Source organism: Acinonyx jubatus, chromosome A3 (genome assembly GCF_027475565.1).
Source record: "Acinonyx jubatus isolate Ajub_Pintada_27869175 chromosome A3, VMU_Ajub_asm_v1.0, whole genome shotgun sequence".
NCBI lineage: Eukaryota > Metazoa > Chordata > Mammalia > Carnivora > Felidae > Acinonyx > Acinonyx jubatus.
This window is the reverse complement of record NC_069388.1, coordinates 44,637,536-44,652,123: the sequence shown is the minus strand read 5'-3', so window position 1 is coordinate 44,652,123 and position 14,588 is coordinate 44,637,536. Positions and strand designations below refer to the sequence as shown.

The 14,588-nt window shown below is 36.6% G+C and overlaps 1 protein-coding gene across 7 annotated transcripts in view; it reads left to right on the top strand.

Moving 5' to 3' along the window:
- Positions 1 to 14,588, top strand: part of RALGAPA2 (Ral GTPase activating protein catalytic subunit alpha 2) — a 312,686-nt gene that overhangs the window by 129,366 nt on the left and 168,732 nt on the right. For all 7 annotated transcript variants that reach the window (XM_027069474.2, XM_053200306.1, XM_027069476.2 and 4 more), the window contains 3 exons: positions 10,157 to 10,350; positions 11,205 to 11,303; positions 11,542 to 11,697. In XM_027069474.2, coding sequence (XP_026925275.1) covers positions 10,157 to 10,350; positions 11,205 to 11,303; positions 11,542 to 11,697 — 449 coding nt within the window. The remainder of the gene's footprint in view (positions 1 to 10,156; positions 10,351 to 11,204; positions 11,304 to 11,541; positions 11,698 to 14,588) is intronic.

The following is a 14,588-nucleotide window of genomic DNA, read 5'->3' as shown; positions in this document are numbered from 1 at the left end:
AAATTGGTGTAGTAGCCCCAACCACCTGTTCCTAATCAGTCATGAATTCTCAGAGTCCTATGTGGACCTCTCCACATTCTAAGACATTGGCCAGATAAGGGAGGGAGCAAGCCATGTCGAACCACTGTCCATCCTGAGAGAAAGTGGTGATATTCATGCCAAGCCTTTGCCATCCCTGACCACATTTGCTTTACTCTGGAAACAGAGAAGAGTAATTTATCCAACTCACATGTATCATAAATACAGAATAAGTTAAAGAGTTTGAATAGCTTATTGATTAATATTTTCTTTAAGTTTTACAATAAAATATTTGACATATAAGATAAGCTGCGACATATTTGTAAGTTATGGCCCATAGTACTAAAATGATCACCAGTGAATCTACTACCCAACTTAAGAAATAGAATGGCTCCCACACCAGTGAAGTTCCCTATAGGCCTTTCTCAAGTCACTTCCCTTCTCTCATCAGCCTGTCAGCCTATCCCCAATTTTTTCAGTAATAATTTCCTAGATTTCTTTATAGTTTTGCCACATGTATCTGTGTCCTCAAATAATGTACCATTTAATTTAAATTTTAAGACTTTAAAAAATGATATCATAATCTGTATTTTTTGCTACTTTTTCCCCCAGAGTATTATATTTTTAAGATTCATGAATGGACTACAGAGGCAAACTTTCTGGTCTGCATCCAGGTTCTGCCAAGAAATTTCTGTGTGACCTTGAGAAAGTTAACCTCTCTGTCAATTTCTTTTTTGTAAAATGTGGGTAGTAATAGTCCCCAGTATAGGGTTGTTGGAGGAATAAATGTGTGAACACGTAAGTCAAGTGCACAGAACAGTGCATATGGAAGTGCTCTGCAGTTTTAGCTATACACATGCACATACACACACACACACACTCACACAAAGTCCTTCCTGGTCCACCATATTCATGCTTATGGGCAGATATCTCTTAGGAAAACAACAACAAACTAGAAAGCACAAACTGAGTAAAAAGTATTATTAAAATGTTAAAAATCATTATTTTTTGTTTTATTTTAAGAGAGAGAGAGAGAGAGCACATGCACATACGAGGTGGGGAGGAGAAGTGAAAGGGAGAGAGAGAATCCCAAGCAGCTCTGTGCTATCAGCATGATGATGGGCTTGATCCCAGGAACCATGAGATCATGACCTGAGTTGAAATCAAGAGTCAGCCACTTAACTGACCGAGCCACCCAGGTGCCCTGAAAATGCTAAAAATCATTTATTAATGATAAATAAAGGCTTAAATTTTACCTTAGTTTTTTTTAACCAAGCAAATTTTGGTTTTCATTAATTATGATATAAAATTTAATGAATCTCTAATGATTTTGGAAATTGCTGATGGAGTTACATCAAAACTTCTTAAAATTTGCATAGAAAAATGGTGTTGAATAAAATCTTTTATCTATGAGAGAGGTAAGACTAAGAAGTAAGAACTTAATGTGTATTTGATGTGTGTATTTTAATTTAGATTCGTGAACAAAGAAAAACAAACCATTTAGCTATAAGTGAATAATGCATTGCCTTATAATCCTTCAGTGCTGTCCTTAAAAGACAGGAAACATCTTTGATCTATGTATTCAAATCTGTCAGTGGTTAGAATAGCCTTGCAGAGTCAGTGAGAAAATGATTGGCAAAATCATGTGTTTAGTTTCATAAATTATTGGGTAGCAATTTGTGCTTCTCAAATTTTTGATTGTTTTAAAAATGATTTACAATTCTTTATATATATAATGACATAAAGATACATGTATTGATTTTAAATAATAATACCGTAAATTTATAAAGTATTTAACAGTTTACAAAGAACTTTGAGGCATCCTTTCTGATTCTTTATTGTAAGCAGGCCAAGTCTTCTCAATTCTGTTTTAGAAATGGAGAAACTGAGACCCAGAGAAAATATATTGTCTAGCTAAACTAATTACCACAGCTGGAACTGGCTTCCAAAGTGTTTTGCATTTAGTGCAGTGCTGTCTACTCCTCTCTACTGCATTGCTGTTAAAATTACAATTGCAACACCCTTTAAACTATTTGAGAATTATTTATGCATGTATGGAATAAATGGTTTCTTTGGGTCCAATATACAGATTATTCAAGGGAAATCATCAGCGTGGTACTGTCAAAGGCAATAGTAAATTTTCAGTAAGTTGAATTTACTAAAACAAGAACTAGTTTTAATTATTTTTATTGAAAAGAAAGAAAATTGGGTGCTTACTTCTTTTGTCTGTCCTTTGGAAAGATTAGTTTTGATCCTACTTCAGAGTATGCATGGGACAGGTCAATTTAATAAACTTGTGTGAGGTAATTTCATATGATGCACTCTATGTTGTGATTAACTCCTCCAAATACTTAGTTCTTCTTTGAAATACTAATATAGAGAATCGGTACACTCAGTTCAATAGTTCATCTTGTCATCTGTGAAAAGGACAAACTGTAATATGATAAGGTTTAAGGATTATCACAGCTCTGAATTTAACTTTCTGTTCTTAAGAGAACAATTTCTTCATAAATGTACAAAATAAAATTCATGTTAGCCTGATCTTCAGGACATGCAGAGAATGATCAAACAATTTGAGTGTATCTTTGTTTCTTGTTGAATAATCCTACCAATTACCAAATGTTTAGGATAACAAACTGCTTCTAAAACCTTGAACTCCATCACTAGCAGGTTAACAATTTTATATTTCTTTTCTCATTTACATTATTACACATTTGCTGAAAATAACAGCTAAATTTATTGTTCATTGAAAATGATTGTTGTGAAAGAAGTTATTTATATTCACAGGTTCCTAGAAATAGGGCTATGGCATGACATGTGGGCGCATCCAAACTACCATGGGATTGGTTGCTTACCTTCTAAAATCTTTAAAATGAATAATGTATGTCCGTAAAGCAGATGAGGAAGAAGAGGGGAGTCAGGCCATAGTGGTGGTCAACTGAATGCCAACCGGCTACTTCCCTACTTTTGATCATCAGAATCCAGGCCTGATTTTTCTGGTTTCGGAATGAAGGTGTTTCAGTTGAGCCTTCGGGTTTGTGCCTTTTGTTTAGTTTTCAAATTGAAAGGGAAATTTATTTCCAAAGCGCCAGCAATGTTTCGTCAACATTCTACCAAGTCTACATAAAATTGCAGCCATGTGAAATCTCCATCTGGTCATAAGTGCCTGTTTTACCAATTACCAAGACATTTCATGACTAAAATCCTTTGCGTATTTGAACAGTTCTATACTTTAGATTTCTCTGTTAAAATCATGTGTGTTTGGAGAAAAATTATGATTTTATTGGTTTGCAAGACTTTCTACTTCAATAAAATGTTTTAAATGCCTTGTAGCATTTAGTAATAATGAAACAGAAAGATACTAGGCTAGTATGCTAGCTTGCTCATGAAAAAGAAAATAAACTAAGTACTTGGTATTATTAGGGTGCCATGAAATTTTCTGAAATCTCTCAAATCCCCATTTTTAATTAAGTGCTGCTTCACTGAGGAACCATCTACATGTAAAATGTCAGCATCTGTTCTGTTACTTATGCCATGAGTGGAAGTAATTTTGGGCAAAAACATTTCAATTCATTTAAAAAAGTGACAATAATATTGAGCATGCAGTCCTTTCGTATACTTCTAAAGGACTCAACATAACTTGATAATGTGATAAGGGGTGTTTCCTAGGATTTTTATCATTGAGGCCTAAATTTTTCTGAGAGCAAAGCAGTATTAAAACAGACGTTCTACATGGGATTCTTTCATAACTGAGAATCTATTAGTTGGCTGGTAGCAGGGAGGTACAGGTGACAAGGTACCTGGCCTACATTTCCTTGGAGTTGTTACTCAGCCAGAGTTCCAGTGTGATTGGAATGCTGGGAGCTGATCTCTCTTTGGATGGCTGCATTTTGGGTGGTGGTAGAGGATGAGACAAAGCTCGTAAATCATCTACCTAATCCCCTTACCTTTTTTTTTTAATCCTCAAAGGATTAAAGGCATCATGACATTCTTTATGAGAAACATAAAAGCCATATTATTTGTTCACTTGGGGGATTATATTGATTTGTAAGTACTCATTAAGCCTTCAACATAACTTCTCAGACTGACAGATGTACTTATTTTACTGATTAAACATTAGGAAGGTGAGTGTCTCTTCTGAGGTTTTGTAAACGTTCGAGAACCTAGAAGGTCTGTCATTAGGCTTTTGCTATCTCTGCTTTCTTTCAGGTACAGTATGTAGGAATTCCAGCTTGGACTATATCTGCTCATTATAATGTCTCTCTTTAACTGATTATATGATTCCTCTGTAAGAAATACAGATGTGTTTTTCTTTAAGAAGGAACAGTGCTTCTGTGTTTTGGAAAGCCCTTCCATGACACTATGTGCCATCATTATTAAATCCTTTGTTTCAGTGTCTTGGGATCGTTCCATAACTAATATAATAAGCTCTCAGCAGTTGTCATGGGTGCAGTGTTGGAAGGATACAGAACTGTTCTTGGATCTGCCCCGGCTCCTTGTCAGGTTCACTCCTTCTTGCTCCTTTTGGCCAGCTTGTCATTTCTCTACTTGAGTTCCTTACATCCATATATTGTACTTCCATTTCTTTGATTAGGCCTTAAAACACCAGCAACATATATACTCAAAATGACACCCAGTGGGGGGTTAATTGCCTAGAAATCAGTCTGTCTTCATTTGTGTGGGGTAAGCAGTAGAACTTGGGGATGATTATGTTAATGAAAAGTGTAATAAGACAATAGAAAAAGAGGATTAGTGGTGGAGGCAAGACACAGCTCTTAAAACTCCCTCCAGAGGTTCAAAAGCAAAGCAAAGCAGGGCTCCTGGCTGACTCTTATCTCAGGGTTGTGAGTTCCAGCCCCACACCGGTGTAGAGATTGCTTAAACAAACAAGAAAACTTAAAAAAAAAAAAAAAGAAGAAGAAGCAAAGCAAAAGCAACTTCAACAGGAAGCTGAAGGTAAGATATTAGAAATAGAATCAGATCAGCAACTACAATAAATATAAACCATATAAACTTGCAGTTGAAATCAGAAACTCATGGAATCAGAAATCTCTTTTACATTGAAGAACTAAAGCCGAGCCATATGATGTTTACCAGAGGTAACCCTAATTGTGTTCAGGAAGACCATAAGTAAGTACATACTTTGGTAGCTGGGAAGAAAGATCACTGAGCTAAACTAAATATATGTCAGTTACATAAACTTTAAAGCAGAAATCACTTATTAGTGACAGTAATAGCTCTGAATTTATATGAACTTCATAGCCTCCAGATATATGAAGCAAAATTTGACAGAATTACAAGGAACTACTAATAAAACCATAATCATAGTGGGAAATTTTAATGTGAGTTCTTATTAATTGATCGGTCAAGCAGAAAAATATTGGAATAGAGAAGATGTACACAATACAATTTATCCTGATTGAATGGATATATATAAAAAACTTTGAACTTCAAAATACGTGTGATTTTTAAAAGCACATGGAACATTTACAGAAATTGACTAATTAGATCATTAAGTCTCAACACATGTCCATACTTTGAAACTATACCACATCCTGTGAATATGATGAAATAAAGAACAAAATTAAGAGACTAAAAACTGCACCCCAAATAAATTAAGTCCAAAAGAAACTGTGAATTAGAAAATACCTCAAACAGAACTACAGTGAAAGTTACATACCACAATGTCTAGATTGTAACTGAAGAGTTATATGGAGGAAAATCTATGGCCTTAGGTGTGTATATTAGAAGAGAAAATTATTGGGGTGCCTGAGTGGCTCAGTCAGTTAAGTGTGTCTGACTCCTGATTTTGGCTCAGGTCATGATCTCATAGGTTTGTGGAATCAAACACTGACAGCATGGAGCCTCCTTAGGATTCTCTCCCTCTCTCTCACTGCCCCTCCCCTGCTCATGTGTTCTCTCTCTCTCTCTCTCTCTCTCAAAAGAAACAAAAAGAAAATTATTGATCTATGTGTTCTATTCAAAAAATTAGGAAAAAAATGGCAGAATAGTATATAGAAGTTAATAAAAATGAACTAAGAAAGTTAAGAGAATGCACATATATACTAGAAAGCAGTGAAGATGATCAAAAACAACTCTTCAAAAGCATTAATAAAATAGACAAGTAGGCAGGATTAATTGAGGAAAAAATAATGAGGGTAAAAAGGAACAGAACTACAAAAACAATGTAAGCTTTAAAAAATAATACAGTAACTTAATTTGAATAGATTTATAAAAATAAAGGACAATTCCCAGTTTTACTGAAGCTTCAAATAAAAGAGAAGCTATCTTTTCCTGTTGCAGAGATTAGAAAGAAAGAAAGCTCCCAAAATTGTTATTTACCTTGTGACACCTTGACAGTAAAACCAGACAAAATGAGTATTGAAAAAGGAAAATTAGAGTCTGTCTCAGTTAAAAGCATATAAATGAAAATCCTATGGGGTACCTGGGTGGCTCAGTTGGTTAAGCATTTGACTCTTGGTTTTGGCTCAGGTCATGATCTCACAGCTTCATGAGTTTGAGCTCCGAGTCAGGCTCTGTACTGGCAGCATGGAGCTTGCCTGGGATTCTCTCTCTCTCTCTCTCTCTCTCTCTCTCTCTCTCTCTCTCTCCGCCCCCCTCTCTCTGCCCCTCCCCCACTTGCACTGTTTCTCTCAAAATAAACTTAAATTTTTGTAAACAAAAATCCTAAAAAAAGCATTAGCTAATGAAATCCAAGAATATTAGGAAAAGATCATACATACATCAGAGCTAAGAGAAGTTCACTTCAGAAATGCAAAAGCAAATAATAACAATGATGCAAAAGGAAGGTCTATCATGAGAAAGACAGCAGACAAATCCCAACTGAAAAACATTCTACTAAATACCTGATCAGTTCTCCTCAAAACAGTTAAGGTCATCAAAAACAAGGACATGGCCAAGAGAAGGTGAAAGAAACATGACAATTAAATGTAATGTGGTATCCTGCATGGAATCTTGGAACATAAAAATTAATAAAAGACATTAGGTTAAAAACCAAAGAGGTCTAAATAAAGTATGGGCTTGATATAATAATGTTTCAAGATTGGTCTATTAATTATAGTAGATGTATCATACTTACATAAGGTGTGAGCAATGGGGGATGTCAAATTAGACATTTGTCTAATGTTAAGTTAGACATAAATCCACAAGGACAAGGATGGCAGGAAAAAAGGCAGTAGTAACCAACTTTTAAAAGTTGTAACAGATGACACATGGCCAAGGCATCAGCAGACCTGAGGGCACTGAATCCTGTGTTGGTACTGGGGAGAGCCACGAAGCAAGCTGACTGCAGTTATTGTAGATTTCCTAAAAGGGTTAAAAAATTGTCCATATGAGGTAGCTATAGAAGTAGGAGGTAATGGTGGGGCTAAAAACGGGCAGACTGTTTGGAAGTCTATTTAAGAAGTAGTTAGAACTTCATCACAGAAGAAGAAGCAAATAAATTGGGAGGTTTCTGGCCTGGAGTCACCAATAAACAGCTAAGTATAGAGGTGCTGTCTTGAAAACAAAGGAACTAAGGAATAATTTGCATACTCTCTGAGCAGTAGAGAGTCTTTTTCCTAGAATTTGGGTTCTAGGAATAAAAGCCCCAAAGAAAATGTATGTCTGAGGTTTTCTGAGAACATGGTGAAACTCTCCAAAGATAATGCCTGTGCACTATGCTTCCATTCAGCTTTTTGTGGACCATTCTTAAATATGAGCAGATAGCCAAGGATCCCCAACCATTTGAAAAAGATATCTAATATGAAAACACAAGACAAATATAAGAATATGGGATGAAGTAGGGGCGCCTGGATGGCTCCTTCGGTTGAACGTCTGACTTTGGCTCAGGTCATGATCTCACAGTTCCTTAGCTCAAGCCCCGCGTCAGGCTCTGTGGTGACAGCTCAGAGCCTGGAGCCTGCGTTGGATTCTGTGTCTCCCTCTCTCTCTCTCTTTCCCTCTCTCTCTCTCTCTCTCTGCCCCTCCCCTGCTCATGCTCTGTCTCTCTCAAAAATGAATAAACTTAAAAAAATTATTAGAAAAAAAGAATATGGGATGAAGTAGAATGGAGCAGATCTTAAAAGGAGTCTGAAAAAAGTCTATTTAACCCATCCCCCCCAAACAGATTAAGAGTACACTTATCTTAATGAACACTGAGTAATGTATAGAATTCTTGAAATCATTATATTGTACACTTAAAACATATTAATATAACACTATAAATTTTTTTTACCTAGAGTTTTAAAAAAAAAGCCTGGGAAGAAATAAAATTTTAAAAAGCTATTAATATCTTCATGAGGTGAGATTATACTGTATCCATGAAAAAAGGACCAAGAGTATAAAAATAGACTGAAAACAAGAAAGATCTTTTGCATATTGAAAATATGAACAGAGGGGCGCCTGGGTGGCTCAGTTGGTTGAGCATCTGACTCTTGATTTCGGCCCAGGTCATGATCTGAGAATCATGGGATCAAGCCCCACGTGAGGCTCCGTGCTGATAATGGAGCCTGCTTAAGATTTTCCCTCTCTTTCCTTCTACCCCTCTCCCCTGCTCATGCTCTAAATTAAAAATAAAATAAAATAGAAATATGGCAGCAGAAATAAAATCAAATCAGTGGAAGTCAATACAATACCTGGATATTGTAGTCAAAAGGACCTAATGAATTGGCAAACACAGTGGCTGAAAATAGACCAGGTGACACCAGGAGGCTTCAGAACACTAGGTACAAAGAGGATACAAATTTTGCCAACTTAATAATTTTCCATAAAATAATTTCAAGCCTCAGAATACTGCTTGCTGACTTTAAAATCACAAAGGAGTGGCACCTGGGTGGCTCAGTCAGTTGGGCAACCAACTTCAGCTCAGGTCATGATCTCATGGTCTGTGGGTTTGGGCCCCACATTGGGCTCTGTGCTGACAGCTCAGAACTTGAGCCTGCTTGAGATTCTGTGTCTCCCTCTCTCTCTGCCCCTCCCCTCTTGCTCTCTCTCTCTCTCTCTCTAAAATAAACAAACATTAAAAAAATTTAATAACAAAGGAAAGTAAAAGAAATTGAAGCAAAGCATTTCCATCACAGAATTCTATACCCAACCAAACTATGGACTACAAGTCAGGGAACAAACACTTAGAGATCTATAGGGACATGCCCCTTTCTCAAGCACCACTAGGAGATATGGCCCACTAAAAGGAAGAAATAAGCAAAGAAATACTGTCTGCCATTTTGTGATTCTGGTCTTACAAAATAGACTATAAACATACATTCACACAAACACTTATACACAAATGTTTATGGTAGCTTTATTATAATCATTGAAAACAGGAGGAAACTATCCAGATATCCTTCAATAGGTGAATGGATGAACAAACTATGGTATATTCATAAAATGGAAGATTAACCTGCAATAAGAAGCCCCCAAATGGATGAATCTCACATGCATTAAGCTAGGTGACGGCATCCACACTGCTACCCACACCACCCACTCACACCATTATCATACTGTAGGATTTATATGACATTCTAGAAAGGGCAAAACTCTAGGAAAAGAAAACAGCAGTGCTTGCGAGGGGCAAAGAATAAGGGGAGGGGACTCACTATAAAAGGGAACTTTTGGAGTGGTGAGGCTGTTCCGTATCTTAATTTTCATGGCAGTTTTTGGTGACAGTTACATGGTTGTATACACTCCTTAAAACTCCTTGAGTCTAAAAAGGGTAAAATTTATTGTAAACAAATTATACCCCAATAAGCCTGAGTTAATAACAGCCATTACAAATATCACCCCAGCATTGAGGCTGTCCCTCGCCACCTACTTTTCATGGCCCTGTTCCCTACCAATCCTGCTCAGGGTTCTCCTCCTTCCCCTCCTCTGCTGTATAAAACCTTTCACAGGATCTCCAGGAGCTTTTTTCTCATCTCTAGGTTGTTGCCCTTTTAGTTTGAAGAATGAAAAGTCACTTGACCTTTCTTTACTGATTCTGCTTTTCCATCCTTTGGAATCATCAGCCATTGCACACTTTTAATCTTTAGTTATTTTACCCTGAATACGTACATTGTCAAGCATCAGTGATTTGCACTGAAGAGAAAGGGCTGTAATGATGAAATCAAGATTGTGTTTACAGACATGTTTTCCTCCATAGATAGCAGTGAGTGCCTTGCAGATGACTGCAGTATAATTGCTGGAGGGAACCTTACCGGTTGGCACCCAGACTCTGCCGCTGTGTTATGGCGAAGAGTCCTGGGAATCCTCGGGGATGTGAATAATATCCAGTCCCCCAAGATTCATGCCAAAGTTTTTGGCCACCTCTATGAACTCTGGTACAAGCTAGCAAAGGTACGTCCTGCCACATTCCCTTTTGTTCTAAGAGGGGAAAATTGATTTATCATTTATCATTGATTTAACATCAAAACCCTGTTGGCAGTCAACTACTGAATGTAATCTGGAACATATATTCAGTGTTTAGACAAAGTTGTTTGATTGTCACAGAATAAATAATAAATAACTTGTAGTTTGGTCATTTCATAAATGCAGAAGAGCTATTTCATTTAATGCATATGTATGTAGAATATTACTGTAAGATATTAAGGGGTAGGGTATTGAGTAGTTTTTGTTATTTTCTTGATAAAAGTGATACCAGTTTTATTGTACAAGATTTAAAAAATGTAGAAAAGTATAAATAAGAAAATTTACATCACCATTCCACAGAGATAACCAGTATAAATATATAGTTTTATTTCTGTGGATAAACATATTTTTTTACAAAAGTAGAATCTTAGAGTACATACAGTTTTCATTCTGGGTTTTGATTATAATCTATGCTTTCCCCAGGTTATTAAGTTTTTTGGATTTTGTTCTTGTTTTTAGAAAATGTGATTCATATTTATACAGTATAACTTATTAGGCCATTCCTTATCATTTGGAGTTGAGGATGTTTTGAGGCATTAACACTCAACGGAAAACAAAGCCCTAGTTTTGTATTAAATCTAAAACCATGTAGAGTAAGTGAGACACATAATTTAAAATGGCAGTAGATCTCATGGTAGAAGAAAAACTTGTACATATTGTAGGTTTTCACTCAACATGTAGAAATTTAATGAGAAGTAGCTATTTGGCCATGGAACACAATATTGAAATATTGCGATAAACTACGTGTGGCCTTTCCTAAAATTCTCCTCTTTGTGAATTAGATACGGGATAATCTGGCAATAAGCCTGGATAACCAGTCTTCTCCATCTCCACCGGTGCTGATTCCACCACTCAGAATGTTTGCATCATGGCTATTTAAGGCAAGTGGATATGTGTTTATTCCTTTATTGCAATTTCCTCTTCCTTTCTGAAATTGAGTTTAAAAAATGTAATTGGCCAAGACTGCACGTTTTGAAGACAAGCTGAATCTTACTAAAGCCACTAACTGCATCCTTCGTCTTCATAAACAACTCTTATGGAATACTGAGAAGTAAATGAAATGTCAAAATGCTCTGCATCTGGAGCTGATTAAATCTTTAAACCTCATCTCCTTGGCAGGCGACGACATTGCCAAACGAATATAAGGAAGGCAAACTGCAAGCCTACAGACTGATCTGCGCCATGATGACCAGACGCCAGGACGTTCTGCCAAACAGGGACTTCCTAGTGCATTTTTACCTTGTGATGCACCTGGGATTAACCAGTGAGGATCAGGTATTTTGTGACTCCCTTATCACGGTAGCCCACCAAGTGGAAAGTGCATATCGCTTTTTGCAGGTTAAATTAGGGTGCATGAAAAGACATCAAACATGTTGAAATTTTCAGTAGTTTCAGCTCTTCTACACAACAACCACATTGGTCTTTCAAAAACATAAATCAGATTCTGTCACATTCCTGTTTCTTCTCTCCACTGACTTTGCATTACGCCAACCAAATTTGAACTTTATTCTGTGGCTTACATAGTGCTTTATGATTTAGCTTCAGCTTATGTTGTCAAATTCAAAAATGCTGTTTCAGCCACTTTTTGTTGGGGTTCTGCATTAGATATTATTTGAACAAAATCATTGTGATCATTTAAAAATGTTTGAAAACTATTATTTTAGTAGTTAGGATATTTTTGTAAAAGACCTCATGCGTAAATTAGGGGTCCTGACATTTCTTGATGAGGAGTCATTCTCATTTCTCCCAAAGGAATATGATTGGTGGGTTAAGTTGAAACAGAAAGGTCAGAGGAATCAGTAGTGACAGCCACTTCTGGTAGATCCTGGATGTGCAGGGTAGGAAGGATATGGCTAGTCCCATGCCTCCCTACCCCTGCCCATGGGCAGAGGGCAAGGAGGGGAGCAGGAACACCCAGAGTCCTGGTTCTCTGCCTGAATGTCAAGCAAGGGAGTGATATGACTGGTTTGTACTTCACAGAGATTATTCTGGACTCCTTCCAAGGATTATTCTGGAATCCGAATGGATTTGAAAATGTAACAGTGGTAGTGTAGAGTGGGAGTTTGGGCCTGGAGACAGATTAATTAGGAAGTGGTCAAACGAATATAGAATTTAAAAATGATGAGCAGTAAGATGATGGCACTGGGAGCAGGATACTGGAAGAGGAGAGATTTAAGCAATTTCAAAGCATTGAATGTTATCACTAGGTCTTCTTGAGCAATAAGAGGTATAGAGAATGTTTCAGCACTTACCCTTGAAATTGTAGCTACTCATCACTGAACTTGAATCACTCGTGAGCTATAAGCAGTCATCCTTTGTGTTTCTGTTTTATTCTTTGAAAGTATAATACAGTCACACAGACCTTGATGATAAACTTAGGGTATGTGTTAAGAGGTCAGTCTCCTGAGTAGCCAGTTTTTCCTTGTTGCTTCAGAACGCATTTCTTGAAGCTTCTCGACCCTTTAGCCCTATTTAAAACTCTCGCAATATATCCCTGATAACACCCTGGAGCTTTCATCATTGAGCTTTTATCTGAAGCAGTAACTGCACTGGCCTACTGGGTTGTCTTTGTCATATCTGCCCCAGTTCCAACAATGCATGGAGGATATCCCTATATAATAGGCTGGACTTGCACCCACGGTCTCATTGATTTCCTAAATAAACGCAGAAATAGAGGTGCAAAAGTAGAGCCGTTTGTGTCCTGTGCTCAGATATCTGTAGCCATCATTGCAGATGGAAGCGTCTTTCACAGAATGACGTAGCTTCAGGTGGGTGGAAGATTGAGGTGTATAAATAAGGAAGAGAATTAACTCTCACGGATCATGACGAGATCCCTCAGTGACAGAAGAGACAAAAGCTTAGTTAACACAGTACTGTAAAGAAGTATTTTGCTAAGATTTTGCAGGGAGAAAAATTTACTTGGAAATAACAATCAACTGTAGAATTTTCTCAATTAATAAAAACAAATTAGAAGTCAGCAGCTAACACTGGGGTATTCCTGGAATGAGTTTTCTAGAAAGTAATATAAATGGATGTAAATTTAGGATCATCTTTCTATTTTAAAGTCTATCAGAGTGGAAATGAAACGATCAGTGAGAAGAAATAAGACTTTGAGAACTCAAAATATTATTTAAAAAATATGATTTTACAGGGTAGAAAAGGGAGTTTTCATATTTTATACTTAAAATCATTTTCCCATTTTAATATATGTCATGTTTTCAGTTGAGTTTGATTTTTTTGTGGCTCATTGTAAAATACATAAGTCTTAAATGTTGGTCTGTTACTAAAAGTGATCCCAACATCCAGACTTGTAAGACAAAACAGGGATATCATAAATCTCTGTTTTATAATCAGCCTATTGTCTAGCCATTAGAGGCTTGAATTTTTATGTGTGCTTAATAGAAGTGGCTGTATTCTGCAGCCTTAACAATTATTAGTATATACTTGAGAAGCCCTGACTGTCTGCCGAAAGAATTACTTACTGTAAGTAAACCTTGTTCCTTTTCCAGAAGAAAATTGCACAGAAAACCTTCTAATGAAAGAAACTTTTCTCATTTAAGTAAGAAATGTCTCTGATAATTAGTTTAACTTTTGGTCCACATGCCTAAATGGATCATGGTGGTTGTTCCAGAACTTATATGTTCTTCTGGAAACACATATTACATTAATTATAAAAAAATAAGAAAGCACTTACTGTAGAGAATACAGTTAAATTCAGTTTTTTAATCCGTGAACTGTGTACCTGTGACTAGTACCATTTCCTTCTTATGAGAGTTCTCAAAAAGTCACTAGCCCGGTGCTAAAAGACTTTGTTCCTGCAGAGAGAACCTTATAAAAATCTTCCTCATTTCTTAGTAAGGTAAGTAATAGCAAATAATTTAAAATGTTCTAACATTTATTAGTTTTATCTTAGAAAAAAATCCAAGGTGAATTTCCTTTCACCTCTGGGTGGCATACTTGCCTGCATAACTCACTGTGTGGCTCACCCTCCACCACTGGCCTTTGAAATGGCCCCAAGGCCCATGGCCCTGAGAGCATGATTGTGTGGCATAGTCATTTTACAAATGCTTCCCTAAATATGAGAGTATCAAAATTATGTCAGCAGTGACTAAAAAAGTGTTGAAGTGGAAATAAGCTCTAAGATGTTAAAAATCTTTCATTTCCAG